Source organism: Heloderma suspectum, chromosome 6, assembly GCF_057233095.1.
Source record: "Heloderma suspectum isolate Gila_16-S chromosome 6, 16-S_ref, whole genome shotgun sequence".
Lineage (NCBI taxonomy): Eukaryota > Metazoa > Chordata > Lepidosauria > Squamata > Helodermatidae > Heloderma > Heloderma suspectum.
In genome coordinates, this window is record NC_139463.1 from 80,265,746 (window position 1) to 80,283,201 (window position 17,456).

At 41.6% G+C, this 17,456-nt stretch overlaps 2 protein-coding genes across 2 annotated transcripts; both read left to right on the plus strand.

Moving 5' to 3' along the window:
* Positions 1-966: 966 nt before the first annotated feature.
* On the plus strand, positions 967-4,016 carry LOC146341392 (olfactory receptor 5B21-like). Its single transcript, XM_084807416.1, has 2 exons — positions 967-1,046; positions 3,044-4,016. The coding sequence occupies exons 1-2, from the start codon at positions 967-969 to the stop codon at positions 4,014-4,016; spliced, it is 1,053 nt and encodes a 350-aa protein (XP_084663542.1).
* Positions 4,017-13,139: 9,123 nt separating this feature from the next.
* Positions 13,140-14,090, plus strand: LOC146341393 (olfactory receptor 5AR1-like). The gene has a single exon (XM_084807417.1). It carries the CDS (start codon positions 13,140-13,142, stop codon positions 14,088-14,090), a length of 951 nt encoding a protein of 316 aa, XP_084663543.1.
* The last annotated feature ends 3,366 nt before the right edge of the window (positions 14,091-17,456 follow it).

The following is a 17,456-nucleotide window of genomic DNA, read 5'->3' on the forward strand; positions in this document are numbered from 1 at the left end:
ACTTTTTTTACTTTTTACATTTTCCTCTAGATGGACTTCTGAGCCCATCTAAAGGGGATGTGCTGCCAATGGCGGGGTCATGGCTTGAGCAGTAAAAGGATTTTTCATATCCTGGCCTCTCCTGTCCCCTCTCATCCCACTAGAACACCCCCATTTTGACCTCTACAAGGTTATCTGAGGTGGCTTTTGTGAACTTGGCAAGCAAGTTCCGTGGTTCTTTCTGCTGTGCTTGTGAGGGGCGGGGAGGAGGAAACGGGAGGATGGGGTTTTGGAGTCCCCTTCCTGAAGTCATAGTACTGTCTACAGCTTTGGGAGGAGGCATATGAATAATCATTCAGATTCAGATGTTCTCCAGGGACTGGGATTGCACCCCAAATAACTACCACATTTACTACTCTATCATGTCACCCCAACTTAGCAAGCTGAGGTGTTTGCCTCACTCTAATGGTAAGTCCAGCCCCATGAAGCATTTCTTTCCAAAGAAATATTTCTCTGGTAACACCAGCAGAAGAACTAGAAGATTAGGGATAATGCCTTGTTGAGTTGACTACTTCCAACTCAGATGGCCCTTTGGGGCAATATCTTCTACCTATTTATTTATTTCTAAAACATTCAATGCTGCTTTCAGGGTAATATATTCTCAATAGCTTGCATACACACACAAGCTCTCCCCATCCCCATAAAATGAAAAAATCTTATTCCATTAAAAGAAAACCATTAAAACAGCAGGTTTCATAAAATAAAAAAGCACTGTCCTACACAACATTCATATAAAATCAGTTTAATCAATTTAGAAGAAACAATTTAAAACCAGCAGAGGACTCAATAACCAAAAATTCAGTCCAACATCTTGATTAAAAGCAGGTTGAAACAAATTGGGTTTCAAGACCCATTTAAAGGCCAAAATGGATGGGGCCAAACATAGATCCCTTGGGAAGGCATTGCACAAATATGGATGAATGAATCATGGAGAATGTCCTGTCTCTAGCACCTGCCAGTCTAATTGATCTTAATGGTGGAGTCTCTGACCTCACTTTAAGGCCTGGGTAAGTTCATATGTCCATCACTTCCTGGCATATAGAAGGGGAAGAAATGGAAGCATTTCCATCTAAACAAATTGTCCATCTAAACAAAGCTATGGTTTTCCCAGTAGTAATGTATGGCTGTGAGAGCTGGACTATAAGGAAGGCTGAGCGCCGAAGAATTGATGCTTTCGAACTGTGGTGTTGGAGAAGACTCTTACGAGTCCCCTGGACTGCAAGGAGGTCAAATCAGTCAATCCTAGAGGAAATCAACCCTGAGTGCTCATTGGAAGGACAGATCCTGAAGCTGAAGCTGAAATATTTTGGCCACCTAATGCGAAGAGAAAACTCTCTGGAAAAGACCCTGATGCTGGGAACGACTGAAGGCAAAAGGAGAAGGGGATGGCAGAGGATGAGATGGCTAGATAGCATCAGAGATGCAATGAATATGAACTTGAGCACACTCTGGGAGAGAGCGCAGGACAGGAAGGCCTGGCGTGCTATGGTCCATGGGGTCACGAAGAGTCGGACATGACTGAACGACTGAACAACAAAAGTTCATATGGGTGAAGACAATTCTCTAAACCATTTAGGGCTTTAAAGGTCAATGCCAGCAGTTTAAATTGGGCATGGAAATGCACAGATAACCAGTATGACTCCATCCAGCCTCCATCCAGACAGGCTAATTTTCCTACCCACGGTACTTCCATATTACCTGGATTAAGCTTCACCCTCTCCTCTCCATTAACCAGTGTAAGTTATCTGTCAGGATGGCCAAGGCTGTTTCTCTCTCAGACCTAAGCCAGAAGCAAGAATGGAATGGTTCTGAACAATTAGAGGCCTCAAAAACCAGCTGGAGTCAAGAAACTGCTACCATCCCTAGTACCCTGATAAAAAAGTCAAAATGGAAATAAAGCAATAATAATCCTAAATCATGGGATCCAAGGTAGGTTTCTTTAGGAATTAACTGACCACTACATCCCTAAGGGCAGCAGGAACCACACCGTCACTCAGGAAAGGGTTCACAACCCCCGAGATCTACACGCTGTTCTGTGGATTGATCTATCTATGGATGTATATTAAGACCATATATTTAGCTCAGTGGAATACAAGAGAAGGACTGTGCTTGCCATTCAGACGTTTGATTGTGCATAGACGTGTCTATGTGCTATTTGTTTCATTTTGCTTCAGTGTTTTGTTTTGTTTTTTTGGATTAAATGATCACTACAGTTCTTAACTAATTTGCAACTTTCCCCTTTTCATTAATTATTGTCTCTTGAGATGCCATACCATTCTCTTGAGAATAAACAAGCACCAAAGTGGTACTGCCTCTATTTAATATGTCATGAAATATGGAACAAACCAATTAAGCATGGACAATACGCTAAGTGAACCTATGCCCATGAAGATGAATAAAGGATGGATGTTGTACAACGTGTTCTCTAGAGCAAGAAATACTTCAGTTAATAAGTTACTCATGATAGAGGTATTTATCATGTTGTCTTGCTCATACTCCTTTTCAAATATGCACGGTTAGCTATATATACTGTTTTAGCTTCAAAATGGTATTCAGAAGAAGGTGTTTCATATTGACTGAATCGATCCATCTTAGCACTGGCACAGCACCTATGCACAGAAGAATCTGAACAGAGCCCTGTTTGTCTCATTGCTTCAGTGCATGCCAAATAATGCATTACAAAATTTCAGTTTCTGCAATTTGACTAAAGTGCGACAGTGTGGAAGGGAAAGCCGTTGGAGATACAGAGATGTTCCCAGACCTCCTCCTCCTTATAATGGACCTGTAAAGGTACTGTAGAAAGGTTCTGTGGCCAGGATAGGACAAAATAGGGCTGCATTAAACCATATGGTTCTCTCTCTGTCTATGCTAAAATGGCTTGCGCCTATTATTAAAACAAACAAACAATTAAATGGTCCTTTTGATTTTGAAAATGAATAAGTTACTTTGGAAGTACTGTATAATTTCTAAGGTGTCTATATCATTTTTCTCTGATTTCCCCCAGTACCGTGCATATATCACATGACATAGAGAACATAATGCAGAGAAACCAGACAGACATCACAGAGTTTATCCTTTTGGGTTTCGGGGAACTACACAGTCTGCAGACCTTCCTGTTTTGGGCATTTCTCGTGATCTACATTTTGACCCTGACTGCCAACTTCCTCACCATTCTTTTGATAGTGGCTGATCAGCACCTACACACACCCATGTACTTCTTCTTGGGGAATTTGTCCTGTTTGGAGATCCTATACAGCTCAGCCATCCTACCCAAGATGCTCGCCAGTTTCCTGACAGGGGACAAATCCATCTCTGTCAAAGGATGCATTGTGCAGTTTTATTTCTTCTCTTTCCTGATTTGTACAGAATGTTATCTCCTGTCTGTAATGTCTTATGATCGTTTCTTAGCAATATGCAAGCCTCTGCATTATGCAACTCTTATGAACGATAAGGTCTGTATCTGGTTAGCAGGTGGCTCTTGGATCAATGGCATTGTGTTTACCTCCATATATTTGGCTTTGGTGTTAGCACTACACTTCTGTGGTCCCAATGAAATTGATCATTTTTATTGTGAGGCCGTTGCATTGGTAAAATTCTCCTGCACTCACATCAGAGTTCTGCAATTTGTTACTATAACTCTGGCTTTTATATTCAGTTTCCCTCCTTTCCTTTTGACACTGATCTCCTATGTATATATAATTTCTTCCATCCTGAGTATCCCTTCCACCATGGGGTGGCAAAAGGCCTTTTCCACCTGCTCTTCTCACCTGATTGTTGTATGTATTTTCTATGGAGCCATAGTTATTGTATATTTGATACCAAAACTGGAAACAGTGAGAGATCTTAACAAAATATTTTCTCTCTTGTACACAATTCTGCCACCAATAGCCAACCCCCTTATATATAGCCTGAGAAATAAAGATGTCAAGGAGTCTCTGAGAAAGGCTGCTGGGAAGATTGTGAAACAGCATGTGTGAATCAGAGATTCAAAGCATGATGGTTTCTTTGTCATCTTATAAGTCTGCCTGCATGGCTAAGGCAAGGAAATGCCTTAGCCATTTCCTTAGCTAAGGCAAGGAAATCAAGTAAAATTGATTTGGATTATAGAGTTACAGATGTGCTTAACAGTACAGTCCTATACTGATAATTAAGTTCAGTCGAGTTTACTTCAAAGTAAGTGGGTATTGGATTGCAGCCTAAATTGGTCTCATTGAAATCACATGGGAATTACCAACATTGGCAGGCTAATCATTTTAAACATTGGCCTTTTGAATTTTGAAAATAAATAAGTTACTTTGGAAGTTTCTTATGGTTTCTAAAGTGTTTCTATCTTTTCTCTCTGATTTTCCCCAGTGCTTTCTATATAGGGCACAGAGAACATAATGCAGAGAAACCAGAAGGACGTCACAGAGTTTATTCTTCTGGGTTTGGGGGAACTACCCAGTCTGCAGACTTTCCTGTTTTGGTATTTCTGGTGTCCTACATTTTGAGCCTGAGTGCCAATTTCCTAACCATTAACATTGGCAGGATCATAATCGTTTCACCTTAGTTATGCAGCTGTTGTCCAGCATGCAGCAATCTTGTCCTCAACAGTGATGCTATGTCCCTGATCCAGACAGTGAGAGGTACACCAGAGAAGGCTGCAGGGCAATTACCCTAATGGATATTCAGAAGCAAGCTGCTGCATGGAGCTGTGAAGGGAAGAAAGGAACACTCTTTTGCGTGCATTGCCACCAACACTGAATGTCACATGCTAATATGTGATTTTATTTGACACACTACATTTGATGTGCAGGGGGCCTGATACTTTCCCAGTAAGTCAAACTTGTTACTTATGTGTTCTTGCTTCAGTTGGGCTTTTGAGCAGCCTTTTGGAGAAGGCTGACGTGTAGTGGAATGAAGGACAAGGCTCAGTCCAGTAAAACATCTGATCCCCCTAATCCTCTATTCATCCCATGTTGTGGCAAGTGAAAAAAACCTACCACCTGGGTTCACACAGTATGATAAGCCATGGCAAGCTGGACCCCCTTGGGTGTCCAGCACATTGCAACAAACTAAATTAAGCCATGGTGAGCTGTTGTGATGTACGAACAGGCTCACCGAAATTGACCATTAAAAAATAATAATTAGCATGATCCTGCCAGTGTTAAATACTGGTAATTTGCATTGATTTCAATGAGAATGATTTAGTTGTTGTTCAGTCGTTCAGTCGTGTCCGACTCTTCGTGACCCCATGGACCATAGCACGCCAGGCCTTCCTGTCCTGCGCTCTCTCCCGGAGCGTGCTCAAGTTCATATTCATTGCATCCGTGATGCTATCTAGCCATCTCATCCTCTGCCGTCCCCTTTTCCTTTTGCCTTCAGTCTTTCCCAGCATCAGGGTCTTTTCCAGTGAGTTTTCTCTTCGCATTAGGTGGCCAAAGTATTGGAGCTTCAGCTTCATTATCTGTCCTTCCAATGAGCACTCAGGGTTGATTTCCTTTAGGATGGACTGATTTGACCTCCTTGCAGTCCAGGGGACTTGTAAGAGCCTTCTCCAGCACCACAGTTCGAAAGCATCAATTCTTCGGCGCTCAGCCTTCCTGATTGTCCAGCTCTCACAGCCATACATTACTACTGGGAAAACCATAGCTTTGATTACACGGACCTTTGTCGGCAAGGTGATGTCTCTGCTTCTTACTATGCTGTCTAGGTTTGCCATAGCTTTCCTCCCAAGGAGCAAGCGTCTTTTAATTTCATGGCTACAGTCACCGTCTGCGGTGATCTTGGAGCCCAAGAAAGTAAAATCTGTCACTGCTTCCATTTCTTCCCCTTCAATATGCCAGGAAGTGATAGGGCCAGATGCCATGATCTTCGTTTTTTTAATGTTGAGTTTCAAACCAGCTTTTGCACTCTCCTCTTTCACCCTCAACAAGAGGCTCTTGAGATCCTCTTCGCTTTCTGCCATTAGGGTGGTATCGTCTGCATATCGGAGGTTGTTGATAATTCTCCCAGCAATCTTAATTCCAACCTCTGATTCATCCAACCCGGCATTTCTCATGATGTACTCTGCATATAAGTTAAATAAGCAGGGTGACAATATGCAGCCTTGTCGTACTCCTTTCCCAATTTTGAACCAATCGGTTGTTCCATGTCTGGTTCTTACTGTTGCTTCTTGACCCTCGTACAGGTTTCTCAGGAGACAGGTAAGGTGGTCTGGTACTCCCATCACTTTCAGAATTTGCCACAGTTTGTTGTGATCCACACAATCAAAGGCTTTAGCGTAGTCAATGAAGCAGAAATAGACGTTTTTCTGGAATTCTCTTGCTTTCTCCATGATCCAGCGAATGTTTGTGATTTGATCTCTAGTTCCTCTGCCTCTTCGAAACCAGCTTGTACTTCCGGTAGTTCTCGGTTCGCATACTGCTGAAGCCTAGCTTGTAGGATTTTGAGCATCACCTTGCTGGCATGTGAAATGAGCGCAATGGTGCGGTAGTTTGAACACTCTCTGGCGTTGCCCTTCTTTGGAATTGGAATGTAAACTGACCTTTTCCAGTCTTGTGGCCACTGTTGAGTGTTCCAGATTCATTGGCATATTGAATGCAGCACTTTAACAGCATCATCTTTTAGGATTTTAAATAGCTCGGCTGGGATACTGTCATCTCCGCTAGCTTTGTTGTTACTAATGCTTCCTAAGGCCCACTTGACTTCACTCTCTAGGATGTCCGGCTCAAGTTCAGTGACCGCACTATCATGGCTATCAGGGACATTCAGATCTTTCCTGTATAGTTCTTCTGTGTATTCTTTCCACCTCTTCTTAATCTCATCTGCTTCTGTTAGGTCCCTGCCTTCTTTGTCCTTTATCATGCCCGTTTTTGCACAAAACGTTCCCTTGAGATCTCCAATTTTCTTGAAGAGATCTCTAGTCTTTCCCATTCTGTTGTTTTCCTCGATTTCTTTGCATTGTTCATTTAAGAAGGCCTTCTTGTCTCTCCTTGCTATTCTCTGGAACTCTGCATTCAGTTGGGTATATCTTCCCCTTTCTCCTTTGCTTTTTGCTTCCCTTCTTTCGTGAGCTACTTGTAAGGCCTCATCAGACAGCCACTTGGCTTTCTTGCATTTCTTTTTCTTTGGGATGGATTGAGTTGCTGCCTCCTGAACAATGTTACGGACCTCCGTCCGTAGTTCCTCAGGCACTCTGTCTATCAGGTCTAATCCCTGAAATCTATTCCTCACCTCCACTGTATATTCATGAATGATTTAGGCCCCAGTACTATACTCACTTACTTGGAAGAGTTCAACCCAACCCATATCACAGCGTGGGAATCAGTTCCAAATATGTATTCAAAAGTGTGTGTGTGTGTGTGTGTTGGGATGGTATGGGAGTGGGGCATCCCTCAGGCAATCACTAGACACGTGATCGGGGCAGGACTATTTGTAGCTTTTAAATGTGTAGCACTATTTCAGGTCCCACTGTTGATACTGAGAATCTCTTTCCTCTATGATTCTGTCTTCTCAGCGTCCAGTAGAGAAGCGCCAGAAAATCTGGCACATGTTCACTGTTGTTGCAGGTTTTGAGTGTTTATATTCCACTTACTGTCTTTTTAAAAATAAAATAAACGTATGTGTTATCCAAGAAGTTGGATTAACATTTTCTTAAAAGAAAAATGTTTTCATTTCTCATGCTATGCTTTATTCGAGTGCTGAGAGGAATGATTTCTGGGAAGAACTTTCAGCTCCAATGGGGTGGGGTGGGGGTCTGTAAACTAGGGTGATTTGGGGCCAGGTTTTCATGAAGTTCACAGTGGGCAGGTATTGCATTAGTGGGAGCAGCACAGTGGGGGATTTCACTCTCTTTTTTAACCTAAGAAAAGCAGCAACAACTGTAATGACAGAGCCTGTCTCAGCAGTTGCCATCAGATTGCCATTTTTGTCCTAGAATGTTCCAGTTACAGCATTAGTCACCTTCTCATATTAATTGTGTGAAGAGGCTGCACGGTGACCAAGGGGGAGTGAGGCACCACGGTCCTGCAGTCATGCATCTTTCCAGCTGCTGCTGCTGCTGCTGGGGTCCCTGCACAGCCCTAATTTGTAGACAAGACCTCTTCTCCAAGATTTAAATGAAAGGGAGTTGGGAAACCAGGAAACCCACACACAGGCAAACTGAGGTAGCAGGCAATTAAGAGTCAATAACTGTTATGTGACTTGGGTTATATAATCCCAGGGGTTTTTGTTTTTGTTTTGTTTTTTTAAGTGTGGCCCGGCAAACATTAAACAGGAGGAGTTTAGCCCGGAATATGTATTAATTTGCACCACCAAAAGGAAAGAAAGGATTTTTAAACCACATGTTCATAGCGTTACTCAGAGCACCTGGCACACACATGCAAATAATGCCGATATCTATTATACAACAACAACAACAACAATAGATTGCCATGTTATAGTGCAGCACCATAAATTGAAAATGAATTATATTAAGGATAGAATCCACCCACACCAAGCACGATATACACACACACGTAAGAATTTGTAAGTTGGGGAAGTTGCAGAAGTCTGAGAGGGGAAAGGTGTCCAGAGGACTCCACCCTGCTCAGCCTTCCAGACTCCTGTGAGTCCTGTCCCTGGATGGCACTACTTACTTGCCCCTGTTTGGGTTCCTGGATGAGCCACTGTGTGGTCCACAGGCACCCTGTGAACAGCACATGGCTGACCAACCTCTCAGTCAGCCACCATTTTGCATAGAAATAGCAGCTTGGGTTTTTTGTGAAAGGTCTTTTACGTAAATGGAGGCTGTAAAGCAGCCATTTATGTAAGATTGCAGGTGTAAATGGTCCATTCACACCTGTAGTCTTGCATAAATGGCATGGCTGCTTGTCCAGGGAGCTGAACAGGGCTGGCCAGCCAGCAGGGATTCAGTGAGCAGCACAGATGGAGATGAGTCAATCCATCCCTGTATCAGTTTGCAAATCCCACCCCCTCCCTGACACACACCAAGCCCAAATACATTTTTACACAACTTGGCAGCGCACAGTTAAATGCATTCCCTAACCCCTATTTATTCAGTCACAACCCCATGAAAAAAAAAAAAAAAAGCAAATCAATCACCCTTCTGCAGGGGCAAGGCAAAATCCCTGTAATTCCCTGTCCCTGCATTGATTGATTGATCGACCTGGACCAAGTTGCTATGCCATGGGGCTCCAGAGGGCCCCTTTAAATCCCCCCCAGCTGTGCCACAGCTCAGCGCAAACATTCCAAAGCCTCCAACTGACTTACCTCAATACAAACAAACAGGTTTTTTGCGGGGAAGCTCATATCTCCCTCAATCCTTGACCAATCTTGCTGGATTTTGACTTCACTGCTAATTAGCCCATTGTCTCCCAGTATGGCAAATTTGGGGGCTTTCCATCCATATTTCATGTGAGAAGTGGTTGGTCATGCATTTTCACTCCTTTTCCTCTATTTTATTTATTTGTTTGTTTATTGCATTTATATCCCACCTTTTTTCCTCCAAGGAATCTAAGGTGGCCTACATAACCCTTCTCCTTTCCATTTTATCATCACAATGACAACTCTGTGAGGTAGGTTGGGCTGAGACTCTGTGACTGGCCCAAAGTCACCCAGTGAGCTTCCAAGGCTCAGTGGGGACTAGAACCTGGATCTCCCAGCTCCCAGTCCAGCATTCTAACCACTACACCACACTGGCTCTCACTGGCTACACCACACTGAATTTCCAAAAAATGTTCTACCATCACTTATGCATTAGAAGAACTCCTCATGGAGCTGTATGTCAAAGGGCAATGCTAACTTCCATCCATGAGGCCCTACATGAAGGGTGAATAATTTTCCCTATAACATCCCATAGTAAGCTTTGTTATTCACCCAACCTAGCTTATCCACTTGAAATTACATAGCTATTTACATGTAATATTTGGGCCTACCACCGCCCACCCCTGCTCTCAGCACCACACGAGCTTCATCACAGTCCAGAGAGCACCCAGTGAAGACTCCACCACCCCTGTGGACTCTTGTCGTGACATCCCTAAGTGTGGGTGGGTGGAGGGTCATTTGTAAGCAAGCACATTTTGTGACATCACACAACATCATCATGGGATACATCACCCTTACATTCCAGTTTCTTAGCTTTGTGGCTCTTGAGCCTCAACTTTGCTCTTAAACCAACAGATTTTTAATAATTGAATTCTATAGTTGTTAAGGCTTGAGACCCTTTGTTATTGTTATCTGGAACCATGCTAGTACATGACTGAAAACAATTATTGCCAGAGATGTCAACACTCCAATGAACAAGAATCGACAGCTAAGACATTGCATTGGATTGATTCTGATTATGTTAGATGCAGATAGATGCCCTTAAAAAAATGTGAAAAGTTAGGTCATAACTTAAGTGTCATTGGTTTCAGTATCACCTAAGTGCAACTAATGTAGACTGGATTCAACCACTTGTCAACAATACCCTTCCCCCATCCTTGTCTGGGGTTTTCTTAAACTATAATAGCCATTTTGCATTCACAGTCACAGCAGTTCATATCTCATTATCAGTATCCCCTCTGCAACCATTAGTCATATTTCTCTCCTTTCTCTGGATGATAGCAACAAAAAATGAGACTTAGCTTCATAAAGCATGTGATATTAAATAAGCTAAGGAGGACAAAGGAAGAGATGTACTGAGTGAACCAAATTCTACAAGGGTGAATGAAGAAGGCACTGTTCAAGTCGATCCAGGGACCTATAGCTAATAGACCCACTGTGAATGTCATTTCTTCAGTAACCTGTGGAAGGTATTTGTTGCATTGTCTTCTCACTGTCTGTAAAACCTGCATGAATATAAGGAAATCTGTGAATGTTTGAAAACTAAAAAAATTGAGGAATGATGTATGTTAATAAATCTAATGTTATTACCTGCAATTGAAGCTATGTAACACATGTATATTTATTTTCTGGGTTGGGTCCAAATTTATACTGGATCAACTGTGCTGAGTGAAGTGGATGTCCCCACCCTATCCTTCCCATGGCAGCCCCTCCAGTCCCCTAAAAGTGCTACACAGCAAGTCAGGAGACCATGTTGAATGGGATGAGCTGTGGTGTGGAGTTGGAGGGATCTTCCACAAGCAGAACACTTTCTCCTGCTGAAAGTCTATTCCTCTCACAGAAGGCCGATCCTGAATCCAAGCCTCTGGGTCTATTTTTTTTTTCCTGCAAAAAGCAAAATGTTAAAAAGGCCATTGAATATATGCTGAAAAACTAAATCCTTAGTGTTCGCCATTTTCATTTTGAAATTAATAGAGTATACAGCCTTTGCAAGGATCTTCCTTTTTTTTTTGCTTTTTTTATTTCTAGACTATTTTTTTCCTCTTTATATCCTAACATCAATACAAGGATTGAAAAAATTCTTATGAAAAATCATTATATATTTAGAAACATTTATTTCACACACACACACGCACGCATAAACCCATAGCAATCTGTGGAAAGGCAAATACATATTTGTGCTTACATACTATAGGGTGTACCTGATAAAAACTGACTCTTTTTGAAGCCAATTAATATTACAGTTAACAACTTCTGTTGTTGTCATCATTGTTTTAATGGATTCAGTTACAGTAGCTGTCCATTTTGACCTGATTCTCTTTGCATTCTATAGCTGCAAACCCAGGTGTGTGTGTGTGTACAAGAGAGAGAGAGATGGAAACAGATGCATTTTGCTACACAATAGGCATGTATGAGAAATTTGTTTCAGTTTGGTTTTGACCAGAATTTACCCAGTTCACATCTCCCAGAACCAAATGTGGACCTGAAGGCAATCTGTGGTTGAAGTCTGTACATTTCTGAGCTTGCGATGCATAGAATTTAAAAACCTATGTGGACATTTGAAAAATGCTCACTCAGAATGCATACATTTGAAAAATATGCACAAACACACTTTAATCAATAGGAGAAAAATATGTATATTTCAAGAACATGTGCAATTGATGCATAGATGTTTATATAATTGCATGCATAAATATGCACACATTTTCAGGTGAAAAGAAAAAAAACAGGTCGAAAATTGATATGGACATGAGTCATCATAGCATGTTTGAGGTGGAGAATCTCAATGAGATCAAGTTTTGCTGACTGGCACATCCCTACTATATAATAAAGGTAATCTTTTGAGAGACACGAAGATATAAACATCACTGCAGGTAAAAGACTCTTACAGAGGTTCCTTCCTGCTGGTTCTGTAAAGGAGAAAGGACAACCAGCCTGAGATGTTCACAATGTCTAAGGCATTTGATATAGAAACAGAAATAGGAGGACAAAGTTTCCTAGCCTAACACTTGCTTGGGTAAAAAGTAGGGTCTCCTAAGTTGATAGGTTCCATTTAGGATGTTATAGAATAAAATGGGCCCACCTGGTCCACCTCCACTTCTTCTGCTTTTGGAACCTTAATATCTGTCTGTTACTAGAGCCATTTCCTTCCTTGTATATTTGGAGACCTAGGCCTCAGACAGCTAACACAGTTTTTGCCATGCCATCTCCGTGAGCGCCAAACTACCCACGACATTAGTCAGATGTTTAAATAAGCATCCGTACCCTAGCCACTTTAGGACTGAAGAAAAATTAGCCTCCTGGAGTAATGTGCAGATCGTAACTGAAGCTGAAATCCTATACTCACTTACCTGGGAGTAAGTCCCATTGAACCCAAGAGGGCTTATTTCTGATTAGACACATATAGGATTGCATCCACCAGTGCTGTCAAATTTTCCAAAGCCATTCTCAGCTCAAGAAAAATATCAATTCAAAACGAGAGCAATTTTGAGATAAAATACGTTTAGAAATGTGTTTTGAGAGAAAAGATGTTGATAAATATGGTTTTAAATGCAAATTTTCATGGAGACTTTTTTTTAAAAAAATATGCAGATTAAGCGGGGACAGAACAGACCTATAGATGAACATATATGAAAGTGAAATGGACCAGAAACAGATGGATTCACTCATGCACCTGTTTTCCTGAACTGCCAGTGAAATAGTGATGGAGGTTTCCAAAATTCATGCCTACAAAGATAAATATCTCACATTCAAATTGCCTTTCAGGGTATGATATAATTTTTCATATACATTTGATGACAAAAACAATACAGGAAAACCAGACTGTAATCACAGAATTTATTCTTTTGGGATTTGGAGGGCACCATGACCTTCAAATGCTCTTGTTCCTGGTATTTCTAGTGATCTATATTTTAACTCTGATGGCCAATATCCTCATCACTTTTTTGATAGTGACTGTTCACCACCTGCACACACCCATGTACTTCTTCCTGGGGAATTTGTCCTGCTTAGAGATGTTATATAGCTCAACTACCCTGCCCAGGATGCTGGCAAGTTTCCTGACAGGGGATAAAACCATCTCTTTCGAAGGGTGCATGACACAGCAATATTTCTTCTCTTTCCTGATTTGTACAGAATGCCATCTCCTCTCTGTGATGTCGTATGATCGTTTCTTAGCGATATGCAGACCCCTTCATTATGCAACTCGTATGAATAATAAGCTCTGCAGCCAATTAGCTTTTGGTTCTTGGATCAATAGCATTGTGTTTACCTCTATATATCTGAGCTTGATGTTCCAACTTTGGTACTGTGGTCCCAATGAAATTGATCATTTCTACTGTGATTCCCTTTCACTGATTAAAATCTCATGCAGTGATACCAGACTTGTGAAATATGTCACTGTAGTCCTGGCTTTTCTATTCACATTCCCAACTTTTCTTTTGACCTTGATCTCCTATGCATATATTATTGCGACCATCCTAAGAATCCAATCTATCCATGGAAGGCAAAAGGCATTCTCCACCTGTTCCTCTCACCTCATTGTTGTATCTATTTTTTATGGAGCAATCATCATCATATACCTGATACAAAGAACTGAAACAGTGAGAGATTTCAATAAAACCTTTTCTCTCTTGTACACAGTCCTGCCTCCTTTATTCAACCCCCTCATATACAGCCTGAGAAACAAGGATGTCAAAGATGCTCTGAGAAAGGCAGCTAGAAAGGTTTTCAAGGACGGTTTGTAAACCAGAGATTGAAAGCTTTGAAATCTCTTTCACCTTATGAATAAATATGAACACACAGAGAATATAACTGAATGCTTGAATGCCCTCCACTCCATCGCTTTAATCTGTCCAGATAATCAGAAATGTATGCCTAACCCCTCATGTTTCCCCAGTACAGCTGCTGCTTCATAGGAAGGCTATTTTTCCACATTTCATGTTGTGAGCAGCACTCTTTGGGGGGTGGGGTGTAGAACCCTGTTGCTGGAGGCTCCTTCTAGGTGAGATCACAGGCTTTTCTAAAGGATCTAAGCAAGTCTGGTTGAACATTTTGCTGCATGAGGCAGATGTAGTGATGGGTGTAAAATTCATTTCAGTTCAGTTTTGATAAGCATTTACCAAAATTCGTGAAGTTCTCTAAATTCAGAACAAAAACAACTTGAGTTTATTTTGAAAACCAGATGTCAGAGAAACTAAAACTGACAGTTTCATCCATCTAGGACCAAGGCTTTGAGTGCTCTGCTCTTCAAAGTCTAGGCTTGACTCCCTGTATATTCAACAATGTTAGTGCTGAATTAGCATGCCACCTCTTTTTATTTCTAACAGGCTCCTGATCTTTAATAGCTGTATGGAACACAGGCAGAACATGGGCTTCTCCATGCTGGGAACACACACACACACACACACACACACACACACATATATATATATATATATATATAATTTCTATACTGTCCAATAGCTAAAGCTTTAGATCTGGCTGGTGCACAAAGATTAGCATTTTATTTCTCTCCATTTTGTAAAAGAATTAACCAAAATTTGTGAAGTTCATATTCAGGAGAGACAGACCCCGAGACTTAACAACTTTGGGTGTCAGATACAGCAAAACTGACAGATTCACCCGAATCTGAGAATCTGAGACAGAAAATCCCAAAGCCACCTGTCCCTGAGAATAAAAGAAAATAAAACAGAGCGCTTCGGTTATTGGGTGGTATAGAAATAAATAAATAATAAACAAACAAGCCATTAAAGTAATTGCAATAAATTAAATAACCAACAATGTGCTGTCCTATGACACCCAGAATCAGCTTCCTGATGTAGCTGCCTCACGCAGCCTATTCATGGAGAGGACCAGCCCTATTGTTCTGATACCCTTTCCCCCATATTAAAATCAATAGGTTCCATGGCCATGTCCTAAAGATATAAAAGAAAACGTGCTCTTAAGTACTGGTGAGTACTAGCAAATGCTATGGAAAGAGGACAGTCCAACTCTTGAGAAGTTCTTGTACACTCTACTTAACTGGCAGTGACGTTTCCATTGGTATGCCATAGAAACATCATCATTCAACTCAATATTGGCTCATATGTATCAAATTGCTTTTTATCAAAATGGGTGTTGTGTTTAGCATCGCAAAGGCTTTCTTCTTCTTCTTCTTCTTCTTCTTCTTCTTCTTCTTCTTCTTCTTCTTCTTCTTCTATTATTATTATTACTATTACTATTCCTGGGTTCCTGCCACTTTGGGAGGGCTTCACCTTTAAAAATGGCCTATAAGTAATGTCAAGCATTTTAAACAGCAACAATAACAACAATGATTTCCCAGAAAGACTTGCCTGGCACTCCTACTTTGTGCTCTTTCTGGAGTCAGATGAAGACCTTCTTATTTTCCCAGGCACTGTAGTTTCTGTTTTAAATCTGTTACTGTGTTTTAAATCTTTGTATCACTGCTAGGTTTATTTTGGCTTTTACTTCTATGTTATACTGTGGTTTTAAACTTTTATAGTGCATCTTATGTTGTATTTTATGGTCTTAACTCTTGTGAACTATCCAGAGAACACCAGCTATTGGGTGGTATAGAAATGTAATAACTAACTAGCTAGCTAGCTAGCTAGCTAGCTAGCTAACTAACTAACTAACTAACTAAAGCATATTCTGTATTCCAGCAACACTCTCAATAAATATAGCCATAGTCGCACTGTTGTCTTCTCTCTCTCTCTCTCTCTCTCTCTCTCAGACCAGAGAGTATTTGTTTTTTGTTATTGTTTTTTAGTAAAGGAAAGGGAAGCATTGCTCACTGGTAGTGCAACTGGTTTGCATTCAGAAGGTCCCACTAAGAAATTTTGTTTTCAGAAATGAGCAAGAAATGACCTTCATGGTAGGTTGGGGTTGGTGGAGTTAGTGGTAGGGAAAGATAAAAGAAAATTCAAGATATAAAAACAAGAAATAAGACAGAAAGGGAAAGCTGCCATCCTAGAGGAAGTAAACAGACAGAGCTGCTGGAACTGGACAGCTGGTTGAGAGAGTACTGGACTTATGACAGTAAGATATTGCTTGGATAAGGGGCTTGGATAAAACAGGGACATGGTCAAGTTAGGTTAGCTGGATCCATTTATCCCTGGTTATTTTATTACACTGTCACTCATATGGTTTTTTGTAAATGTATATCCATTCAGACATTTTCCTATTAACTTCTCTTTTTTTCAGTAAAAATTTAAACTTTGTTGTCTGAAACTTTGTGGCCTCTTTTCTTTTGGGTTACCCACCCCATGTCTAACAACCAACCTCCACACTAATTAATGTAGATTCCTCAGAAACAGAGTTCTAAGCCTGGTTTGATGGAGGCAGCTGTGGGGGGGGGGGCATTTCCACCTGGTAGCAGCAGAGAAGGCCAGTGGAAGTAGGGATGTCAAATAATTCCTCCACGGACTCCAGTGAGGCTGGATTCTTTAGAATTTAGCCCCCCGGAGTCTGTGGTAGAATGGCCTCCTCTCCCGTCACCCCGTGGAATCCCCCTGGGATGGACTTACCTGGTGGTAGATGCGGCAGCGGCAGCGGAGGAGGATGAAGCGGTGGCTCTGGCTGCTGCTGGGCTGCTGTGGCCACAAATGGCATCCATCATAGCAGCTGCCATTTGCATCCCTACACTTGCCCATGATAGGCTACATAAATATTTACGTAGCTATCACGGCTAAAGCAGGGATGCAGCTGCCCAGAAGCTAGGCAGCTGGACTGGCTACAGAGCAGAGCCAGCCGGGCAGGATTCTGGGGGAGGGGAGAAACGGATCGCCTCCCCCACCATTGAGGATTCTGGGGGGAGGAATGGATCACCACCTCCCCCTACCTGCGGACCCCAGTGGAGCCAGCTAAGTGGGGTTTCATACACCCTTAACTGGAAGGGACGGGCAAAGGTGTTGCTTGTGGTCCATGACAAACAGGAATAGCTTGAATCATAGAGCTAGATTTGTTATGTGTGTTGGTGGTAGAAGAACAATAACCATCACTGTTTGGTTTGATTTGATGGTGTGTGTGTTTTTGTTTTTTTATGCTCTTTGTATTTCTCAGTCCACTGGAATGGAATGGAACGATTCCATTCCCCTCCAAAACATGTCAGA